This window comes from Leucopleurus acutus (genome assembly GCF_964270905.1).
Source record: "Leucopleurus acutus genome assembly, chromosome: 3".
In the NCBI taxonomy this organism is placed as follows: Eukaryota; Metazoa; Chordata; class Mammalia; order Artiodactyla; family Delphinidae; genus Leucopleurus; species Leucopleurus acutus.
Window position 1 is genome coordinate 147,557,941 of NC_139145.1, and position 22,473 is coordinate 147,580,413.

At 43.0% G+C, this 22,473-nt stretch overlaps 1 protein-coding gene across 5 annotated transcripts in view; it reads left to right on the forward strand.

Moving 5' to 3' along the window:
* AGXT2 (alanine--glyoxylate aminotransferase 2) overlaps positions 1 to 21,014 on the forward strand; it is a 45,489-nt gene extending 24,475 nt beyond the window's left edge. For 2 of the 5 annotated variants that reach the window (XM_082836331.1, XM_082836332.1), the window contains exons 10-15: positions 8,362 to 8,494; positions 9,699 to 9,725; positions 10,149 to 10,240; positions 11,616 to 11,765; positions 15,978 to 16,076; positions 19,833 to 21,014. In XM_082836331.1, coding sequence (XP_082692457.1) covers positions 8,362 to 8,494; positions 9,699 to 9,725; positions 10,149 to 10,240; positions 11,616 to 11,765; positions 15,978 to 16,076; positions 19,833 to 19,940 — 609 coding nt within the window. In that variant the 3' untranslated portion in view covers positions 19,941 to 21,014. The remainder of the gene's footprint in view (positions 1 to 8,361; positions 8,495 to 9,698; positions 9,726 to 10,148; positions 10,241 to 11,615; positions 11,766 to 15,977; positions 16,077 to 19,832) is intronic. The other 3 variants (XM_082836333.1, XM_082836334.1, XM_082836335.1) reach the window with 2 other exon arrangements.
* Positions 21,015 to 22,473: the final 1,459 nt, after the last annotated feature.

Sequence of the window (22,473 nt, forward strand, 5' to 3'; positions counted from 1 at the left end):
CGGGACAGGAAAAGCACAAGGAGAAACTTCTTTAAACCCTCCTCTGTGGTCCAGGCAGAAAGCAACCACTCTGGGGATTCCAAGACTTGGGTATAAGTTAATGAAGCTTTGGCTAGTTGACTGGTTAGTTCGTTATTGGATTAGTTTGTCCGTTTAATCAAGTACAACAGAACTTAAACATCCAAATTGAAGTCTATCAAATAAATTGTTAACAGGCATAGATGATGCTGCCATTCCTCAACATACTTTTAAAATTCCTTTTGGGGAGTGCATGTCAGGAGCAGCTTAACCTTAGTTTAATCTCATAACCAAGTTTTCATCTTAATTTTTGTCAAAATAGTATTAACCAGTCTGGAAGCATTCATCTTACCTTAATAACAAAATTTGTTTGGAAATCATACTTAAAAAGAAAAGGTCCCACCTCTAAGTTAGAAGAGGGCCACCATCATAGATATTCAAAGAGTAGTTCCAGGGACTTCCCTGGTGGTCCAGTAGTTGGGACTCCACGCTTCCACTGCAGGATCATGGGTTCAATCCCTGGTCTGGGAACTAAAATCCCACATGCCATGCTGCATGGCCAAAAAAATTAAAAAAATTTTTAAGTAGTTCCAAAAAGTAAATTCTAAAATAGTTATGGCAACATTGTTGGAATAATCATACAGTATCTCTAAGGGGACACTTTAAGGGAATAAAATCCATGGGCTCTGTGAGCTGTAGCCTGTGTCTTTCCTAAAGGGATTAATTTACATTATAATCACACCCCTTATTGGAGTGTATCTGGTCTTCTGCCTCCTGAGAATAGCAATGGAGATCAAAAGACCAGAGGGTAGTCGCCACAGCCTCCAAAGTGCTCCTGAATCATTTCTGGGTCCTGATTCTAACAAGTGGTTAGACCACAAAAAACAGGTGGAGAACTTGAATGATTCATACCTGTTTCAGTCCTGCCATCTTTGCCTAAACAGTTTTCTTCAACTAAAACATCCCCTATAGGGGACAATGGGCTGCCCCCTCAGCAGAATTCTTTTGCAGTTTCCTCCCGCGCAGCCAGGTCTCTGTGATCCCCAGATGAACTGGACGACCCCCGGGCATTGCACAGAGAAGCGTGGGCCAGCTCCTCCTGTTGTGTCCATCCTCCCTTTCCCATCCTGCCCGTACAAGTTTAGGGGAAGTGAACCAAAGTCCTGAAGAAAGTTAATCTGCTATTAAAAGAAGAAAAGTCTATTCAGTCAGTTTATAATTAGCTACACTGGTGAAGAGAATAAGCTTTAACCTTTGGAATCAGCCACAGTGAAGCTGCCACCATTGGATTAATTAGCGGGAAGGTAGATTGAATTCAAAGAAACTAATGGATTTCAGAATTTCCTACGGTATATGTTTTTATCATTTTCAACAACCTAATTGGAAACTAACACAGGGTGACCTTCAGAAGGACTGTCCTAATGAGTAGGTAAAGATAATAGCTAGAACTTTCTGAGCACTTACTAAGTGTCAGGCACTGTTCATAATGCTTTGTATGTAACAACTAAGTTAATATTCATCACGGTTCTGTAAGGAGTGTCCAGTTGTAATTATGCCCATTTTACAGATGAGTGAATTGAAGTCCAAGATGGTTAATTTGCCTATTGAGATCATGAAGTTAGTAGGGACAGAGCCAGAATTCAAACCACACTAAGCCAAGACCACACTAACCACTGGGTAAACCTGCCTCTCAAGAATGACAGAAGAGTAGACAGACTCATCCACCAAAGGACAGACAGCAGAAGCAAGAAGAACTACAATCCTACAGCCTGTGGAACAAAAACCACATTCATAGAACAATAGACAAGATGAAAAGGCAGAGAGCTATGCACCAGATCAAGGAACAAGATAAAACCCCAGAAAAGCAATTAAATGAAGTGGAGATAGGCAACCTTCCAGAAAAAGAATTCAGAATAATGAGAGTGAAGATGATCCAGGACCTCGGAAAAAGAATGGAGGCAAAGATCAAGAAGATGCAAGAAATGTCTTTAAAAGACCTAGAAGAATTAAAGAACAAACAAACAGAGATGAACAATACAATAACTGAAATGAAAACTACACTAGAAGGAATCAATAGCAGAATAACTGAGGCAGAAGAAGGGATACGTGACCTGGAAGACAGAATGGTGGAATTCACTGCTGCAGAACAGAATAAAGAAAAAAAAAATGAAAAGAAATGATGACAGCCTAAGAGACCTCTGGGACAACATTAAATGCAACAACATTTGCATTATAGGTGTCCCAGAAGGACAAGAGAGAGAGAAAGGACCCGAGAAAATATTTGAAGAGATTACAGTCAAAAACTTCCCTAACATGGGAAAGGAAACAGCCACCCAAGTCCAGGAAGTGCAGTGAGTCCCATACAGGATGAACCCAGGATGAGTCCCATACAGGATGAACCCATACAGAAAGGACCCGAGAAAATATTTGAAGAGATTACAGTCAAAAACTTCCCTAACATGGGAAAGGAAACAGCCACCCAAGTTCAGGAAGTGCAGTGAGTCCCATACAGGATGAACCCAAGGAGAAACACACCGAGACACATAGTAATCAAATTGGCAAAAATTAAAGACAAAGAAAAATTATTGAAAGCAGCAAGGGAAAAATGACAAACAATATACAAGGGAACTCCCATAAGGTTAACAGCTGATTTCTCAGCAGAAACTCTACAAGCCAGAAGGGAGTGGCATGATATACTTAAAGTGATGAAAGGGAAGAACCTACAACCAAGATTACCCTACCTGACAAGGATCTCATTCAGATTCAATGGAGAAATCAAAAGCTTTACAGACAAACAAAAGCTAAGAGAATTCAGCAGCACCAAACCAGCTCTACAACAAATGCTAAAGGAACTTCTCTAAGTGGGAAACACAAGAGAAGAAAAGGACCTACAAAAACAAACCCAAAACAATTAAGAAAATGGTCATAGGAACATACATATCGATAATTACCTTAAACGTGAATGGATTAAATGCTCCAACCAAAAGACACAGGCTTGCTGAATGGATACAAAAACAAGACCCATATATACGCTGTCTACAAGAGACCCACTTCAGACCTAGGGACACATACAGACTGAGAGTGAGGGGATGGAAAAAGATATTCCATGCAAATGGAAATCAAAAGAAAGCTGGAATAGCAATACTCATATCAGATAAAATAGACTTTAAAATAAACAATGTTCCAAGAGACAAGGAAGGATACTACATAATGATCAAGGGATCAATCCACAAAAAAGATATGACAATTATAAATATATATATGCACCCAACAAAGGAGCACCTCAATACATAAGGCAACTGCTAACAGCTATAAAAGAGGAAATCGACAATAACACAATAATAGTGGGGGACTTTAACACCTCACTTACATCAATAGACAGACTATCGAAAATAAAAATAAATAAGGAAACACAAGCTTTAAATGACACAATAGACCAGATAGATTTAATTCATATTTATAGGACATTACATCCAAAAACAGCAGATTACACTTTCTTCTCAAGTGGGCACGGAACATTCTCCAGGATAGATCACATCTTGAATCATAAATCAAGCCTCAGTAAATGTAAGAAAATTGAAATCATATCAAGCATCTTTTCTGACCACAACCCTGTGAGATTAGAAATGAATTACAGGGGGGAAAAATGCAAAAAAACACAAACACATGGAGGCTAAACAATACGTTATTAAATAACCAAGAGATCACTGAAGAAATCAAAGAGGAAATCCAAAAATACCTAGAGACAAATGACAATGAAAACACGACGATCCAAAACCTATGGGATGCAGCAAAAGCAGTTCTAAAAAGGAAGTTTATAGCTATACAAGCCTACCACAAGAAATAAGAAACAACTCAAATAAACAATCTAACCTTACACCTAAAGGAACTAGAGAAAGAAGAACAAACAACACCCATAGTTAGCAAAAGGAAAGAAATCATAAAGAGCAGAGCAGAAATAAATGAAATAGAAACAAAGAAAACAATAGCAAAGATAAATAAAACTAAAAGCTGGTTCTTTGAGAAGATAAAAAAAAATTGATAAGCCATTAGCCAGACTCATCAAGAAAAAGAGGGAGAGGAATCAAATCAATAAAATTAGAAATGAAAACAGAGAAGTTACAACAGACACGGCAGAAATACAAAGCATCCTAAGAGACTACTATAAGCAACTCTATGCCAATAAAATGGACAACCTGGAAGAAATGGACAAATTCTTAGAAAGGTATAACCTTCCAAGACTGAATCAGGAAGAAATAGAAAATATGAGCAGACCAATCAAAAGTAATGAAATTGAAACTGTGATTAAAAATCTTCCAACAAACAAAAGTCCAGGACCAGATGGCTTCACAGGTGAATTCTATCAAACATTTAGAGAAGAGCTAACACCCATCCTTCTCAACCTCTTCCAAAAATTTGCAGAGGAAGGAACACTCCCAAACTCATTCTATGAGGCCACCATTACCCTGATACCAAAACCAGACAGAGATACTACAAAAAAAGAAAATTACAAACCAATACCACTGATGAATATAGATGCAAAAATCCTCAACAAAATACTAACAAACAGAATCCAACAACACATGAAAAGAATCATACACCATGATCGAGTGGGATTTATCCCAGGGATGCAAGGATTCTTCAATATACACAACTCAATCAATGTGATACACCCTATTAACAAATTGAAGAAGAAAAACCATATGATCACCTCAATAGATGCAGAAAAATCTTTCGACAGCATTCAACACCCATTTATGATAAAAACTCTCCAGAAAGTGGGCACAGAGGGAACCTACCTCAACATAATTAAGGCCATATATGACAAACCCACAGCAAACATCATTCTCAATGGTGAAAAACTGAAACCATTTCCTCTAAGATCAGGAACAAGACAAGGTTGTCCACTCTCACCACTATTATTCAACATAGTTTTGGAAGTCCTAGCCATGGCAATCAGAAAAGAAAAAGAAATAAAAGGAATACAAATTGGAAAAGAAGAAGTAAAACTGTCACTGTTTGGAGATGACACGATACTATACATAGAGAATCCTAAAGATGCCACCAGAAAACTACTAGAGCTAATCAATGCATTTGGTAAAATAGCAGGATACAAAATTAATGCACAGAAATCTCTTGCATTCCTATACACTAATGATGAAAATTCTGAAAGAGAAAGTAAGGAAACACTCCCATTTACCATTGCAAAAAAGAATAAAATACCTAGGAATAAACCTACCTAGGGAGACAAAAGACCTGTATACAGAAAACTATAAGACACTGATGAAAGAAATTAAAGATGATGCCAACAGATGGAGAGATATACCATGTTCTTGGATTGGAAGAATCAATTGCAAAAATCACTATACTACCCAAAGCAATCTACAGATTCAATGGAATCCCTATCAAATTACCAATGGCATTTTTTACGGAAGTAGAACAAAAAATCTTAAAATTTGTATGGAGACACAAAAGACCCTGAATAGCCAAAGCAGGCTTGAGGGAAAAAAACGGAGCTGGAGGAATCAGACTCCCTGACTTCAGACTATACTATAAAGCTACAGTAATCAAGACAATATGTACTGGCACAAAAACAGAAACATGCATCAATGGAACAAGATAGAAAGCCCAGAGATGAACCCACGCACCTATGGTCAACTAATCTATGACAAAGGAGGCAAGGATATAAAATGGAGAAAAGACAGTCTCTTCAATAAGTGGTGCTGGGAAAGCTGGACAGCTACATGTAAAAGAATGAAATTAGAACACTCCTTAACGCCATACACAAAAATAAACTCAAAATGGATTACAGACCTAAATGTAAGACTGGACACTATAAAACTCTTAGAGGAAAACATAGGAAGAACACTCTTTGACATAAATCACAGCAAGATCTTTTTTGATTCACCTCCTAGAGTAATGGAAATAAAAACAGAAGTAAATAAATGGGGCCTAATGAAACTTCAAAGCGTTTGCACAGCAAAGGAAACCATAAACAAGGTGAAAAGACAACCCTCAGCATGGGAGAAAATATTTGCAAACGAATCAATGGGCAAAGGATTAATCTCCAAAATATATAGAGAGCTCATGCAGCTCAATATCAAAAAAAAACAAACAACCCAATCCAAAAATGGGCAGAAGACCTGAACAGACATTTCTCCAAAGAAGACATACAGATGGCCAAGAAGCACATGAAAAGCTGTTCAACATCACTAATTATTATGGAAATGCAAATCAAAACTACAGTGAGGTATTGCCTCACACCAGTTAGAATGGGCATCATCAGAAAATCTACAAACAACAAATGCTGGAGAGGGTGTGGAGAAAAGGGACCCCTCTTGCACTGTTGGTGGGAATGTGAATTGATACAGCCACTATGGAGAAGAGTATGGAGCTTCCTTAAAAAACTGAAAATAGAATTACCACATGATCCAGAAATCCCACTACTGGACATATACCCAGAGAAAAACATAATTCAAAAAGACACATGTGGGCTTCCCTGGTGGCGCAGTGGTTGAGAGTCCGCCTGCCGATGCAGGGGACGCGGGCTCGTGCCCCAGTCTGGGGAGATCCCACATGCCGCAGAGCGGCTGGGCCCGTGAGCCATGGCCGCTGAGCCTGCGCGTCCGGAGCCTGTGCTCCACAACAGTGAGAGGCCCACGTACAGCCAAAAAAAAAAAAAAAAAAGAATGAATCATCTCTGTTCAACTAAAATATTCTGTGGAACTGATACTTCTTAGGTGGCTAAACACGGTTTATGGTCCTACATAATTTCACGTGTTGTCCAAGCAGTCTGATCTTTCACCATTCATTGATGGTACTTTGATAGATGAAGTGAAAAATTAAGATAGGCAGAAAGGCAAAATGGATGGATTTGCCATGAACTCTTCCTATGTTATCTCATTTGGGCAAATTCATCAGCTTGTCCAGAGGCCCGTAACTAGGAAGTCGGAGACCCAGGATTCGAGCCCACGTCTGTCTGACTCCCACGTCTAAGCTCTTCTCCTGCGTTGTTCACTCTCGTCTAATTGTAACCCCCAACATCTGCCTTTGCAGCAGCACCCTGGAGAGAGCAAGAAAATAATCAGGAAGCCTGAGAAGGACCCTTGCTCTTTCAAGTGCATTTCAGAATCAGCTTCAAGTGCCCACACCTCTACCCCAGACCTGCAATGTGTGTATGTGTAGAGAGAGAGATAGACAGACAGCCCAGGAGACTGAGAACCAGAAGGAGATCAAGGAACCTTCACCAAAAAGGCTCTGGCGAAAACTTGCATAGAAATGTTTGTGTGGCTTTATTCACTTAGGCACTTCCGCCACTTTTTTATCCATTCTACAAACACTGTCTACTTTTATCAGGCACTCTGCTAGGTATTGTGGATAAAGAGAAAAATAAGATACATGTATGCTGGTGATAGTAGTCCAAGGTGAGAGGTTCTGACGGCAGCTTAGGTGCCTTGAGTAGGGGCCCTAGTGCAGCTCAGGAGAATCTTCCTATGCCGAATAATGATGAAACTGTGTCTTGAAAGAGAAGAGGAGTTAGTGAGATGAAGAAGCGGGGAGAGGGCTTTCTAGAAAGAGGAAACAGCATGCACAAAACAACTAAGTTCAATTTAGCTCCATCCTGACTTAACTGACTCAGCTGGATCCTCCTCATGACTAATTCCCAGGAGGAAAAAGATATCACAGGGAAGAGGACAACCAGCCTGTCTGGGCTGGGTGGTGGGCACCCCAGCACCAATTTGCTTACTGTAACTCCTGCTTCATCCAGCCTGGGGCAGACGCAGCCTTACACATAGGAGATCCTTATCAAGGATTGCTAATCACAATCACCTTTTTCACACGCATTATGTATATGACCCTCACAGCAGCCCTGTGATGTATTGCTATTGTTTCCACTCAACAGAGTTAACATGGATTCAGAGGAGTTAAAAACCATGTCTAGAACCACACAATGCTAGTAACCGGCTTTTGGTGCCTAAAAGGTCAGGTGCAGCCTGGAGGGGTGGGATAGGGAGGGTGGGAGGGAGGGAGACGCAAGAGAGAAGAGATATGGGAACATATGTATATGTATAACTGATTCACTTTGTTATAAAGCAGAAACTAACACACCATTGTAAAGCAATTATACCCCAATAAAGATGTTAAAAAAATAAAAATAAAAGGTCAGGTGCAGAATAAGTGCTTTCTCCATAATACTATGAGGATGGTGATGACGATGACTGATGATGATGATGATGTTAGGAAGGAGGAGATGGAAGAGGAGGAAAGAGAAGAGACCAGAGAGTCAAGAAAAACCAACATTTCTTTGAAAGCTTTCCAATGATTTGGGACTTGTTTTCACAGGTGCAGACAGGATTTGGAAGGTTGGGTTCTCACTTCTGGGGCTTCCAAACGCACGGTGTCCTGCCGGATATTGTCACCATGGCTAAAGGGATTGGGAATGGTTTTCCCATGGCAGCAGTTGTGACAACTCCAGGTAGGAACTACAGGCAATTTGTGTCTGCTTCTGGGCCTCCTGCATCAGTAATGGCAGAAAACATGTGTATGGGAACTTGTGTGGGCTAGAGACAGTGATGGGATTCCCAAGCAATGAAAAAAGGAAACTGTCTGCCAGATGGTGGAAGAGATGGAAGAAAACCAGCCCTTTTTGCTCTTGCTGTAGAGAAGACTAATTCTCCCAGACCCACAATGAAATGCAGGGTTCTACTCTACTGACAACGTCTAGGCAAACGTGCCACAAAAACAAAACCAACACAAGAGATCCTTGCTAAACAACCTGAAGCCAGTGCTGAAGTTTCCAAGGGAATCATATTCTTGAAGGACACCCTGACCTAGTCTTGCCACACCAATAAGCTATAGACTCAAGGTCCAGGTGATAGTTTTCTCTGTTGATCATCAGCAAAACAGCTAAAGACAATACAATCTCACTTTGCTATAACATTCTATAAAATGAACATTAGAATTAGCTGTATTTCCCATTTTAGTGAGGTTTTACAGAAAAGAATTTTATGAACCATTTAGTGTTGAAAATCTTAAAATTATTTCATTTGTTTTTCCAACCAATAGTAAGCATACTTGAGAGGCTCCAAGGTATAATTAAGTGCCTTGTAAGAGCTCAGTGTTTTTTTTTTGTTTGTTTGTTTTTTGCGGTACGCAGGCCTCTCACTGTTGTGGCCTCTCCCGTTGTGGAGCACAGGCTCCGGACGCGCAGGCTCAGCGGCCATGGCTCACGGGCCCAGCCGCTCCGCGGCATGTGGGATCTTCCCGGACCGGGGCACAAACCCATGTCCCCTGCATCAGCAGGCGGACTCTCAACCACTGTGCCACCAGGGAATCCCTCAGTGTTTTTACTGAATGAAAAAAGTTACTAAAATGTGGATGTAGAATGTGAAGTATAATGAACTGAATATATACTAACCCTGAAACAATCTTGAAATTATATTATGAAATCCTTGATATGAGATTTTTTAAAAAATATTTCCTTCTTAGTCCCAAGAGTGGAATATAGAAAAAAGGCTTAGCTAATGAAGGTTCCATGTAAGTTCCCATAAATCAAGTTTTAAAGTACTTTTCAATTCATACAACACATTAAAGATTTTTATTATTAAACTTCTCATTGAATAAATAAGCAATTTTTCCTTATCCACCGTATTAGTCAGCTTGGGCTTATTCTCTCACAGGTCTAGAGGCTGAAATCCAAGATCAAGGTATGAGCAGAGTTGGTTTTGGGTGAGATCTCTCTTGCAGATGAACACCTTCTTACTGTGTCCTCACATGTCCTTTTCCACAGCTAGAAAGGGCTCTGATGTCTCTTCTTCTTAGGAGAATACCAATCCTATTGGATTAGGGCCCCACCCTTATGACCTTAATTACCTCCTTAAAGGCCCTACCTTCAATTACAGTCACATTGTGGGTTAGGGCTTCAACGTATGAATTGGGGTGGGGGAGGGAAGAGACACAATTCCAACCATAACATCCACTATCTGGTGAGTGAAGAATGAATTGGACACCATGAAATATATTACACGTACATATACAACATGAAGGTAAATATAATCCAAATGCATGATGGGAGATTATAGATAGGAATGTGTCACCGTTTATCCACTTTTATTCTCCACCCCCTCCAGAGATTGCCAAGTCTTTGGCTAAACGCCTGCTTCACTTCAATACCTTCGGAGGGAACCCCATGGCCTGCGCCATTGGATCATCGGTGCTTGAGGTACTTTCCAGCAACCGCATCAACATCACTCATTTCACCAAACGACTACCTCAAAACTACACACACATTATCAGAACTCTATCACATTTCATGATTAAAGTGAAGAGTTAATTCCTAGTCCATGAATTTAAGTTAGATTTCCAGTTATTATTCTGCCCCTCCCCCTTTTTAAGATCTACCGTGAGTGCTTCAAGTATTGGATATGAAATAATATGTAATAAACCTCACACACATGGGAAATATAAGAATTTCCCTAGCTAGCTGGTAGCACTGAAATTTCCTTGTCATTTGAGCGGTATTTTATGGATATTTACCAATGGCTATCCTTGATTTCAGTTTAATTTTGGTCCTGTCTTATATATGCTTCCTTATTTTTGTTGTACTGTCATAAATTAAAAGAGGAAAGAGCAAGTGAGTTCTATGCAATTCCAACAAGGTGATTCAGCTGTGGTTCAGCTCCAGGCCACTGATTTTGCCTGGGGTGTCATCTGTTGAAAAGATTTTTTTAAATGCCCTTGCTTATATGCATAATAACGTTTGCTTAAAAGTGTAACGTATTTCTGGAAGAATGTCCAAGAAATTAATAACAATGGTTTTTTGTGGAGAAGGAAACTTGGTGGCTGGGGAACAGGGATCAGTGAGGCTCATTCTACTCTATGTTTCTGTACTTTCTGATGTTTGAACGAGGCACGTGATTCACTTATTCAAAAAAATTAAATTTAAAACATTTTTCAATAAAAATAAGTAAGTAAAAGCTGCCCTTGCAAATTAAAAAGTATCTTCAAATATGATTAAATCTCAAAATGAGAAAGTGTAAGTAGGATGTGTCATTTATTTCATTCTGTAGACATTGCCAGCTTACATTGTTTATGTCCTGTGTCGCCTCAACCAATTTAGCAGATAGAGAGGATTTAGGTGAACAAGTAGGTCTTAAAAACATCAGGTTCTGCCTGGAGTCATGCAGTTATTATCAGCTGGTTATAAGTGTAGTATACTGCTTGTGTTTGGTCAGGAATCACAGGTCTCTGCTGTGGGTGGAAGTAGGTGAAAATCCTTTTATTGAATATATATCTCAGGTGCCCTGACTCTGGGCCCACAAAGAGCTCAACACTGAGACGTCTCTTTTATTTTTTCCTAAATTTTTACCCACCCTGAAGATGAGGAGGGTAGGGGGGAAGCATCCCCTCTACCAAGAATTTTTTTTCTCCCTACAGCAGATCTTTTTGTAGGACAAGTTATGGCCATACTAGACTTTGGGTTCCATTTGTCTGGTCAAGTTTTTGTAAAGAGGTTCACATACATTTATTTCTCCATGTTTCTCAGTCCGTCTTAAAACTTTTTTAAGGTAAGGTCATTTGGGGCTTTCTCTCAACAGGTAATTAAAGAAGAAAATCTACAAGAAAACACCCAGGAAGTTGGCACCTATATGTTACTGAAGTTTGCTAAGCTGAGAGATGAATTTGAAATCGTTGGAGACGTCCGAGGCAAAGGCCTCATGATAGGAATAGAGATGGTGAAGGATAAGGTAGGTTGTGATCTGCTGTTCTCTCTGCAGCTTCTCGGGGGGGGGGGGGGGGGGGGGGTGGCGGCAAGAGTTAAAGTAGGAAGCCTCAGCTACAAGCTCATTCATTCTCAGGAATAGAGCACACAAGGACAGCAAGACTGAGCAAAGCTCATTAGAGATGAGTCGGGAGTGTTGAGTATGAAGGACAGGCTAGCTGGTCATCGAGAGTCCTAGATGCAAAAGAGCATTTGCAAAAGGGAGTTGATGTTATTCTTGCCAGACTAGGCAAAGAGCAATGGTAATGAATATTTTGAATTAGAAATATAAGGAAGGGAGGAAATTATTGGGGGAGGGGCAGGGGGACAGAGAGCTAGCGGAAGTAAGGGGGAAGGGCCAGGAGAAAGTTGTGGTGTTGGTTTGGGGCGAGGATGTTAAAGATTTATAGGGTTTTGTATATGTTTGTTTGTTTGTTTGTGAATGGACTTCAATCTCCCAAGTAACAAGGGCGGAATGTGACTTTCTGATGACCTACTGCAAGGTGACCTCAAACTCGATATGACAATTGAACTTAGCATTGCCCTTAAGCCAGTGACTCTTCGCAAGGTCACTGTGTCTGTTTTTCACCCTCCACTGTTCTCCCAATTCCCTAGCCTCAAAACCACAAGATAATCTGTGACCCCTTCCCTCTCCTTAGTTCTAACGTCAAGTTTTATTGATTCTTTCTTTGCCGTGTTTCTCAAATCTTTCCCTCTGTTGTTACTGCTGCCCCTAGGGTCCATGTCAGTAGGAAATTGTCCCAATCCTCCATAAACGCAAAATCTAGATCCTCTGGGGGGAGTGACAGCAGGGGAATCTTGGCACAGGAATCAATAGTCAGACCAGCCCCTTCACCCTAATTCTTATCCGTGGGTGACTTCTTGCTGTTGGCTCTCATCACACCACCCTAGTCTAGAAGGACTGTGTTCAGTTCTCTCAATATTCAGACTAGACCATGGATATAACACTCTCCCATTAGTACCACACAGCAGAGCCAGTGAAAAGCAGGAACGTTTGAACCAGATTTGAAAGCTAAGGGAAGACAGCAGGAAAATAAGAGTAACTTGAGACTAGGCCCTCTGGCTCGCAGGCCGTAACATACCTTCAGCTTGGGGCTCCATCAAGGGCTGTTTTAAGGCTCAGAAGAGTCCATTCCAGTTCCCCCCCACAAGAGGTCCCTCGAGGATGCCTAGATGCCTCAAAGCCCAGACTCCACCAAAGAAAGCCCAGTGAAAGAGGAGGCGTTCGTCCCTTTCCCACTAATCCGAAGCCAACTTCTGTGCACTCCAAGACGTGTGAACAGAGATGCTCTTCAGAACTTGAGTTGTCATGATAAAACATCAGAATCCCATTGATACAGAGCAAGCTAAAGGATGGTACGTCCATACTACATGGCACAGAAATATATGTGACATGGAAAGATGTGCAAACTGTATTACGGAAAAAATTAAAATCTCTCTCACATTCACTGTCTAAAGAGCTCCTTTGAAAGGCTCTTTCAAATCATGTATTTGTTGACTCGGTTTTCACGTATAAATACCTTCTTTTCCTAAATAAACTGTATGCTTTTGAGCCAGGAAATACACAGACGGTGAGTGCTTTATCCATGTTTGTTGATTGATTTCCAGCCCCTGCAACACTTCAGACCACATTCATGTAATTAAAACAGCTCAGAACTTGGCTTTAATGCTATACAGTATAACCCAGAATCAAAACTCCCATGAGCAGTTAGTAAGGATGTGAATTGGATACAGCCCTTTGGACAGAAATTTGTCTGTATCTATCAAAATTTTACATGTATACATTTTGACCTAGCCATTCCACTTAGAGTGATGTGTCCTAAAGAAATATACACAGAAGTGTGTAAAGATATAAATGAGTGGGGATGTTTGCAGCATTCTTACGATCATAAACAAAAATTGAAAATAACATAAATGTCCAAAAATAAGAGATTAAACAAATTGCTCTACCAACAAACAACAAAATACTAGGTAATCTTTAAGAAGACTAGGTCCAGGGACTTCCCTGGTGATCCAATGGTAAAGAATCCACTTTACAATGCAGAGGACACAGGTTTGATCCCTGGTCAGGGAACTAAGATCCCACATGCTGCAGGGCAGCTAAGCCCGTGCACCACAACTACCGAGCTCACACGTCTCAACTAGAGAGCCTGCGTGCCACAAACTACAGAGCACATGCACTCTGGAGCCTGCGCGCCACAACTACAGAGAGAAAAGCCCCAAGCCACAACTAGAGAGAAGTCGTGAACCACAAGGAAGAGCCCGGGAGACTTAACGAAAGATCCTGAGTGCTGCAACTAAGACCCGACACAGCCAAAAAGAAATAAAATAACTAAATAAAATTTTTAAAAAAAGAAGACTAGGTCCAAATACACTGACATGGAAAGATGTTCGGGATACATTGTAAATTGTTCAAAGCAAATTGCAGAACATTATAAAGTATGACATTTTTTAAAATACGCATTTAAATGTATGTATATGCATAGAAAAAGTGTCTAGTTCCCACTAATTACCAACAGGCGGTATCCCTAGGAGTAGGATTGGAGAAGGGGAAACGTTTCATTTTTACTTAGTGCATTTGCATATCGCTTTCAGGAGTTTTTCCCAATAACCCTGCATTACTTTTATAATTGTTTAAATGAAGATTTATCCCTCAAAAACGGCAAAAAATAAATAAATAAATAAACACAAAGCTACATTACATCCCTGAGAAGAGGTTAGTTACTAACATGCCCATTTGATTACGGAGTGATTGGGACTTAGACTCGAGCACAGGGCCCGGGCAGGCTGTCCTGTGGCTTTGCCTCATTAGCTTTTCTGACTGTGCTTTTCTCTTCGGAATGCCTACAAGATGTTCAATTAGTCATAGCAGTTGAGCCCAGGGGGTAATAAAATGCACAAAGGAGCAGGGAGCGTGCTGGCCCAGACCAGGCTAAAGCCAAACAAAGTCCACCTCTCCAGACCCTTGATAGCCACCAAGGCCCACCAACCCAACTGCCCCTGAGGAACCCTTTCTGACCTGTGACCTCTCATCCCCCAAACCATATTTGACTTCTTTCCAGCTTTCACAGTTTAGCCTTAAATTATATTGTCATGTTTTAGTCTTTCCTCTTGAGAACATTAGGGGCAAGCAGGATGACATTTTAGGATCAATGAGGAAATGCTGGTCTTTTCCCCATCCTGGTCCTCCATTATCTAGTAGTGGGAAAGTTTGAATAGTATTTTCTTTATCTTAAAGCTTCACAATGGACTTGACTAAGTTGGAGCATTTGTGCTCACAGACTCAGAAGTCCCCAGCCCAGTGTCATCAAAAGGGTACTGGAATACCTGGGCCCACAGGAAGGGACAACCTTCAGATGCCAAGTGACCTGAAACATCCTCTAGGCTCCAGAGAGCTTACCTTTCCTGACCCTGGAGGATTAAGTCTTGGGTGAGAAAGAGCAAATTCCACAAGCAGGGGAGATGAGGACAAACAGACCCAGCCCAGTTGCCCAGGCCACACTATGGCCCAGAGAAAGCTTGGACCGTTTACGCCCTTGTGCAACTTCACAGCCATTTCCTGGACTTTGAAATGAATTTTTTACATGGACAAAACAAAGTGAAGAGCTGAGGACAATTTCCACATAAATAAAGCAAACTCCAAATACGGCTATTAAAGAACCAAGCTCCCGGGCTTCCCTGGTGGCACAGTGGTTGAGAGTCCGCCTGCCGATGCAGGGGACACGGGTTCGTGCCCCGGTCCGGGAAGATCCCACATGCCGCGGAGCGGCTGGGCCCGTGAGCCATGGCCGCTGGGCCTGCGCGTCCAGAGCCTGTGCTCCGCAACGGGAGAGGCCACAACAGTGAGAGGCCCGCGTACAGCAAAACAAACAAACAAACAAAAAAAGAACCAAGCTGCCAGGGTAACCAACTGCAGAGCCAAGATTCACTGACGGTCTATATTCAGCTTCATCTTGTCTTTGGGAATTTGGGATGAACTGGGATAAAAGCAAATATTTTCAATAACACCCTCCACAGAAAGAAATCCAATTCAGCGATGAATAGCTTTATTCAATTACTGGGGGAGAGAGGTTGAGAGGGAGAGAAGAGCATTGATTGCTTGAGTTGCTTTTTATTCCTCTTAGAAATAATGTCTTGAATCATTCAAATGCCAAATATTTTTAAAATGTATTTGCAGACGAGCCGCCAGCCTCTTCCCCGTGAAGAAGTAAATCAAATCCACCAGGACTGCAAACGCATGGGGCTTCTGATTGGCAGGGGTGGCACTTTTTCTCAGGTAACAAGAAGGCTGGCCTTTGCCTATCACTTTAGGTAGGCATCTCCCTGAGGTCCCAGTGCTGGCCCCTTTTCTTCACCCTTATGCTGGGGGACCCAGTTCCACTTCCTCTAGGCTTAGTGCTCACACGTTTTCAAAAGAAAGGGACAGTGAAGCCCTCGGGCCACTAGAGGGCGCTGTGTGAAATGGTTTGGTTACCGCGGCTCGGCAGGGAATATACACAGAGGACAGTCTAAGGAGGCAAAAAAGCGGCACAGACAAAGCAGAGGACTTACAGACAGGTCATAATAGTGTCGTAACAGTCACGCGTACCCAGTTTGTCTCCCGTGTGAATTAGTTCTAACCTCTGAAAGCTCAGTCCTAGTCTTTTTTAACTCAGCCCTGGGCTCTGACTCTGTGACCCGCAAGCCTGCTAAGCCTTAGTGGCCGCTGTGGCCAGGAGCAACGTCATGGTGCTGGCAGCCTGGCCAGGTCCCTAATGCAGAACTCAAAATCAGCCACTCCCAGTGCCCTTCACTCTCAGGCTGGCAGAGGCAGAGAACAAGCTCTCCCCGCCCCCTTCCTGGGAAAGCCAAGTACAAGCCCCACGGTCGGGACCCTGGTGTGGCCCTGCCGCGGGCATGGGCTGCTACTGTAAAGTGATCTGCTCCTCCATCCGTCACACCAGCAGGACCCTCTCCAGGGATTCGCTCCGGGGCTGAGATTTAAGATGTAGGGTCACTCCTACTCATCCCCTACTTTGTTCTTGGCCTTCGGCATCCTTCTCTCCCGTTTTAAACATGCGTCATTCTTCCTAGTTTCCCTGCTTCACTGCTGCCTCTCCCTTGATTTCAGCGAACACCCTCGCCTGGTGCTTCACAGAGAAAATGGAAGCTATTAGGCAAGATCCCTATAGAAGCTCATCTGTCCCCCAAGCCTTTTCCCACCTCCTTTCCTAAAGGTTAGAGAATGAGATGTCTCTCCGTGCTCTTGACCCTCCACTTAGGGAAACAGGTCTGTGTTCTCTTGTTTCTGCAGTTTATTTCAACTTCCCCTCAGCCTGTGAACAAACAGACTGAAAGCTCTTCCAGCCCAAACCAAACCAGAGCCAACAAAACCAGAACGAGCGCTTGTGCTGGGAAATGCTGAGTTTTTTCTAGTCCTGGTCCCAGATATTTTTCTATATGAATCAGACAGAGTAAGTTAATGATTCAAAATCCTAAGACGGGCTACTTCTCAAGACAGAAAACGATTCATTGTTTACTTGCTTAGTTAGTCCTTAGTCGTCCGGCACACACTTGAGTCCTAGGCAGCCACTGCTTGGCTGGACACTAGAGCTACAGTGAGAAATAAGATCTGCCCCTCCCTCCATGGGACTGGCAGAGGAGAAAGACTTAAACAGAAAATGACAATACAATCTAGTAAGCTTGCCGATAACCACACGAAGGGATAGTATACACTGTTCTAAATGCTTTTCATATGTTGACTCATTTAATGCTCTCAACACGCCTATGAAATAAGTACTCTTATCCTTATTTTACAGATGAAGAAAAAGAGGCACAGAGAGGCTAGGTAAATTGCCCAAGTCACACAGTTAGTAAGTGGCAGAACCAGGATCCAAATTCAGGCAGTCTGATTTCTGAATCTGTCCTCGGAGGAGAGTAAACCCGAGGGGACGAGACTGGAGGCCGGGAGTCCAGGTGGAGGCTAATGATGCTGTCTGAACTTGACCAGCAGCCGTAGGGATAGAGGAAACATCCAGAGAGCAATGTGGCAGTGAAATGCCCAGGACTTGGGTATAAAGGGATGAGTGCTGCTTTGAACTTGCTCTCCTTCTATCTATAGACAAGTCTGTAGCTCAGAGGAAAGAATCGAGGTGAGGATCACGATTTGGGGGTCATCAGCATAGAAGTGGGGCGAGGAGGAAACCTCCTGGGAAGGGAGTCTAGATGCGAAATGCAGAGGGATGAGGATAGACACCTGGGTCACGTCAACTTTTAAAGGGCAGGTGGAATAAGAGGTACCCAGATGGAGACACAAAGTGGGTGGAGAGCTGTGAGGAGAGCTAGGAGGGTGTGGAGTCTTGGGAGCCAGAGTGGGGAGGTTCTGGAAGGGGGAGCAACAGAAGTTCCACATGCAGAAGAGAAGGCCAGAAAGGATGAGGGCTGGAACATGCCCGTCGGATTCCCCAGGGTGGGGTCAGAAGGTTGATGGGACACAAACCAGGCTGCAATGAGTTGAGATGTGAATAGAGGGAAGGCAGAGTGGAAAATAATGGCCAATAGCATCAACCAGTCCTTTTATTTTTATAAGTTTGATGAAAGGAAGGATAGTATTTGTATGGTAGCTGGAAGAGACCAGGAGGGTCAACACATTTTTATCTGTGGTTTTATGTGTGGTTTGGATTTAGATTATGAGAGCGGTAAGCCTGCTTGGTTTTTTTTGTTGTTGTTGTTGTTTTTGCGGTACGCGGGCCTCTCACTGTTGTGGCCTCTCCCATTGCGGAGCACAGGCTCCGGATGCACAGGCTCAGCGGCCATAGCTCACAGGCCCAGCCGCTCTGGCATGTGGGATCTTCCCGGACCGGGGCACGAACCCGTGTCCCCTGCATCGGCAGGCAGACTCTCAACCACTGCGCCACCAGGGAAGCCCAAAGCCTGCTTGTTTATAGGCTGAGGGGAAGTTGAGGAGAAGGTGAAGATGCAAGAGAATGCAGGCATGTTTCCTGGAGGGAAGGTGATGGGAGAAGCAAGGGCCAAAGGCGCAGGTGGAATATTTGGAGTCGAATCGTAGATGGTTTGTTCCTTGAACCTTCAGCCTAGGATATAAGAATGCACGTGGGAGCAAGCAAGTTTATAGAAGGGTCTTGCTTGACAGTGTCTGAGGAGCATGAGGCAAGACTGTCTATGAAACAGAGTGAGGGGTGTAGGAACTGAGTGAGGAAAGTGAGAGGAATGGAAATTAGAATGGCAAAGGCGAGAGGACCTGAACATTTAGGACACCAGCAGAAGTAGGACCCTGCCTTCCTTGTGGTGTCTGTCCACCAGCAGTGTGATTTTCTTTCCCACTTCTCAGCTCTCTATGTTGGAGCAAAACAGTTCTATTAGAGCTTTGATGGGACCTGGGACTTTGCTGTGTGTGTGCAGCAGCAGAAGGGTAGGAAGGCAAGCAGAGTGAGGGGGCAGGTGAGAGAGGGGTTCATGTCCTCAAGCCTGTGTTCCAAGCTGGGTAGGAACAGGAGGACGAGATCTGAGTGGGGTGACGGACCTGAAGCTCATGGAGGGAGGAGGAGACTGAAGTTTTCATGGGAAGGGCAGATGCACTGGGAATCAGAAATTGAAGAATCCCTAGTGAAGAGGAGGCCCGTGGTGCTGGCCTGGGGTGTGAGTGGATGCAAATGAAGGTTCCTGGCGTCGTGGTGATCAAGAAACTGAGACGCTAGTTTGTTGGGCTGCACACAGGGCCACAGAAGGCAACCTCGGTGATGGCAGAAACGGAGGGTAGATAGAGGCCTAAGACCTCAGTGGAGGTGGTGGAAGGACCAGGAGGTCAGCAGGTGACAAAAAGGAAAAGGGGCCGAGCGGATGGTACCAGAATTTTTGAGACTAGAGGATGAATGGCCTGGATACAGCACTGGGGAGGGAGGAGACGAACCCTTGAGGGAAACATAAGGAATGTCATGAAAACAAGGTGTTCGATTCTTAATCTAATGCATTTCCTTGAAGTCGTAGTTGATTCTATGATGATCCGTTGCTCTGTTTTCCTTTATCTCCTCAGACATTCCGCATCGCACCCTCGATGTGCATCACGAAACCAGAAGTTGATTTTGCAGTGGAAGTATTCCGTTCTGCCTTAATCCAACACATGGACAGCCAAGACAAATAATTTTTTGAAAATAAAGAACCACAAGCCTCAAGAACTTCCCACTTATGTTCAAGGGTTAATTTGAGAAATTTCAGAACCACTGGTATAAGTTGTAAATGGTTGACTGCCTACCGGCCATATTTGTTAATGGAGCCCCTGTTACCTTGAGAAAGCCATCCCTCAGGAAAGGGTCTGTATCCCTAGCTCAGAGAATAAATCCTAATTAGTCTAGATTAGTTATGCTAATTTTATTCTCCTTTGCGGTGAATGTTTACACCTGATATGTGACATGATTCCTGCAGGAAAATCTTTTGGAGGAGGTGCCTTCAGGAAAAGATTTCTTCATCCTCTGCTCTTCGTCTCCAGAAGAGATGTGTTCGTCCTGCATTGAAGCATCAGATGTCAGGATAGGACTGCTCCAACCACCGTCAGCCACTTTGTGGCCCTGAGAACAAAGCTTATTTGCTGAGGTTGGAAGGTGGAGTGAAGCTGAGTCCTTAGTGATGTCAAAGGGCTACTGATTTAACCAATCCTGGAGCCCCCTTACCTTGGGGCTTCTTGTTATATGAGAAAATAAGTTCAATGCATCGCACAAGCCTTTTTCATTTAAGTTTTCTCTTATTGCAGCCATAAGCATCCTGGGAAATTTTGCAGAAAATACCCCACGTAGATAACTGTCCTCTCCTCTAACTCCCCTAAAATGTCTATCAGAGCCTCCTTTGTTTCCACTGCCATCATCTCACCCTGGACTAAATTCTCGTTACTCCTATTATAATAGTCTCCAAGACCAGAAGTTCCCCAACTTTATAGTCATTAGAATGCACATTCATAGTGCTTCTTTCCCATATGTATGCACTATTTGTCTTAAAATTGACTTAATATTTTTCCTTAATCTGACTTTTTTTACTTAGATGTATTTGATAGTAATGTTTCTATCATTATAATAGATGAGAAATCAGTACTACTTGTCACAACTGGAAAGTGCTCATAAAATAGAGTGAACACAAAATGATGTAATTCAGGTCTAGCAAAATACAGTTTCTTGAAGACGTTCTCAGCCTGAGGCTTGTTCTCTCTTTGTTCAAAAGGGAATTTAGGGGGCTTCCCTGATGGCGCAGTGGTTGAGGGTCCGTCTGCCGATGCAGGGGACACGGGTTCGTGCCCCGGTCCGGGAAGATCCCACATGCCGTGGAGCGGCTGGGCCCGTGAGCCATGGCCGCTGAGCCTGCGCGTCCGGAGCCTGTGCTCCGCAACGGGAGAGGCCACAACAGTGAGAGGCCCGCGTAAAAAAAAATTTTTTTAAATTTAAAAAAAAAAGGGGAATTTAGGGGGAAAAAAGGAGCTTACAGAGTGTTTGAGGGGTGTAAAAAGATACTGGCAAGCTGAGTCCCTCTCCTTAACACAAACAGAAGATCCACAGAACTGAATGGGAAGTAACTTTCTCAGCACCGTAATTTGATGTTTATTTAAGCTGTGTCCCAGTTTGAAGCCACGTCCTAATGATTTACCCCTGAGGTGTCTGTTCCGCTAAGATAACCTACACCTCACTGCCAGATTTGTCTCCCTCGGGCATTGACTTAAACATGTCCTTCTCTTGCACAAAACCTTCCGGTGGCCCCCCATTACCCCCCAGATAAGATCAAAACCCCTGTAAGAAGGAGTTTAATGCCCTCTAGTATCCAATATCCAAATAGAGCAAACACTTTAGAGATGCTCTGTTTGGGCGCAGTGGAAAGATGATTGTATTACAAGCCAAATAACCTGAATTCTAAATCCAGCTCTCCCATTTATTTGCTACAGATGACCTTGGGCAAGACTTTTAATCTCTTTTTAACCTCATCTTGTTCCTAGGCTGATCAGTACTTGCCCTTCCTTCCTCCTGAATTGTACTGGGAATCAAGTAGTCTAACAGATGGAAAAGTGCTTAAAAACTAGAGAACTATGCAAATAGCAATTCTTTCCTTTCAAGCCACATTTCCCTTCTTTCCTTCACTACAGAGTCTGCCAAGAGCAGCCTTTGTGCTCCTGTATGCTTCCTTGCTTCCCGTTCGTGCCTCAACAACTAAGACCCCATTCTGGCCTCTCGTTCCTTGACAAGTGCCTTCTCAAAAGGCCACCAGTGACTTCCTTACGGCCAAAACTTAACGCTTCCTTTGAATGTGCTGTCTCAACAACTGCTCCTTCTTGAGTTGATTCCCTCGGCTTCTGCAATGTGGTCCTTTTATCTCAGATGGTACCTTCTTAGTCTCCCCTGGCAACTCCTCCACGACAGGGTTCTGTCCTGGGCCATCTCTTCCTCCATGCTAGACCCTCTCCCTGTGGGCAACCTCATCCACTTAGGAGATTTCCCCTATCTGGACTATACCGAGGACTTGCAAATATTCATCTTTAGTCTCAACGTTTTTGCTGAACCCCAACTCCAAGGTTCTAACTGTCTGGACACCTTCATTTGGATGTCACAAGGACACTTCAAATTCAACATTTCTAACACAAAACACACTAAATTTCTCTCCTACGATGAATTCCTTCTTGATTAATGAGCCTTTTGTCTCAG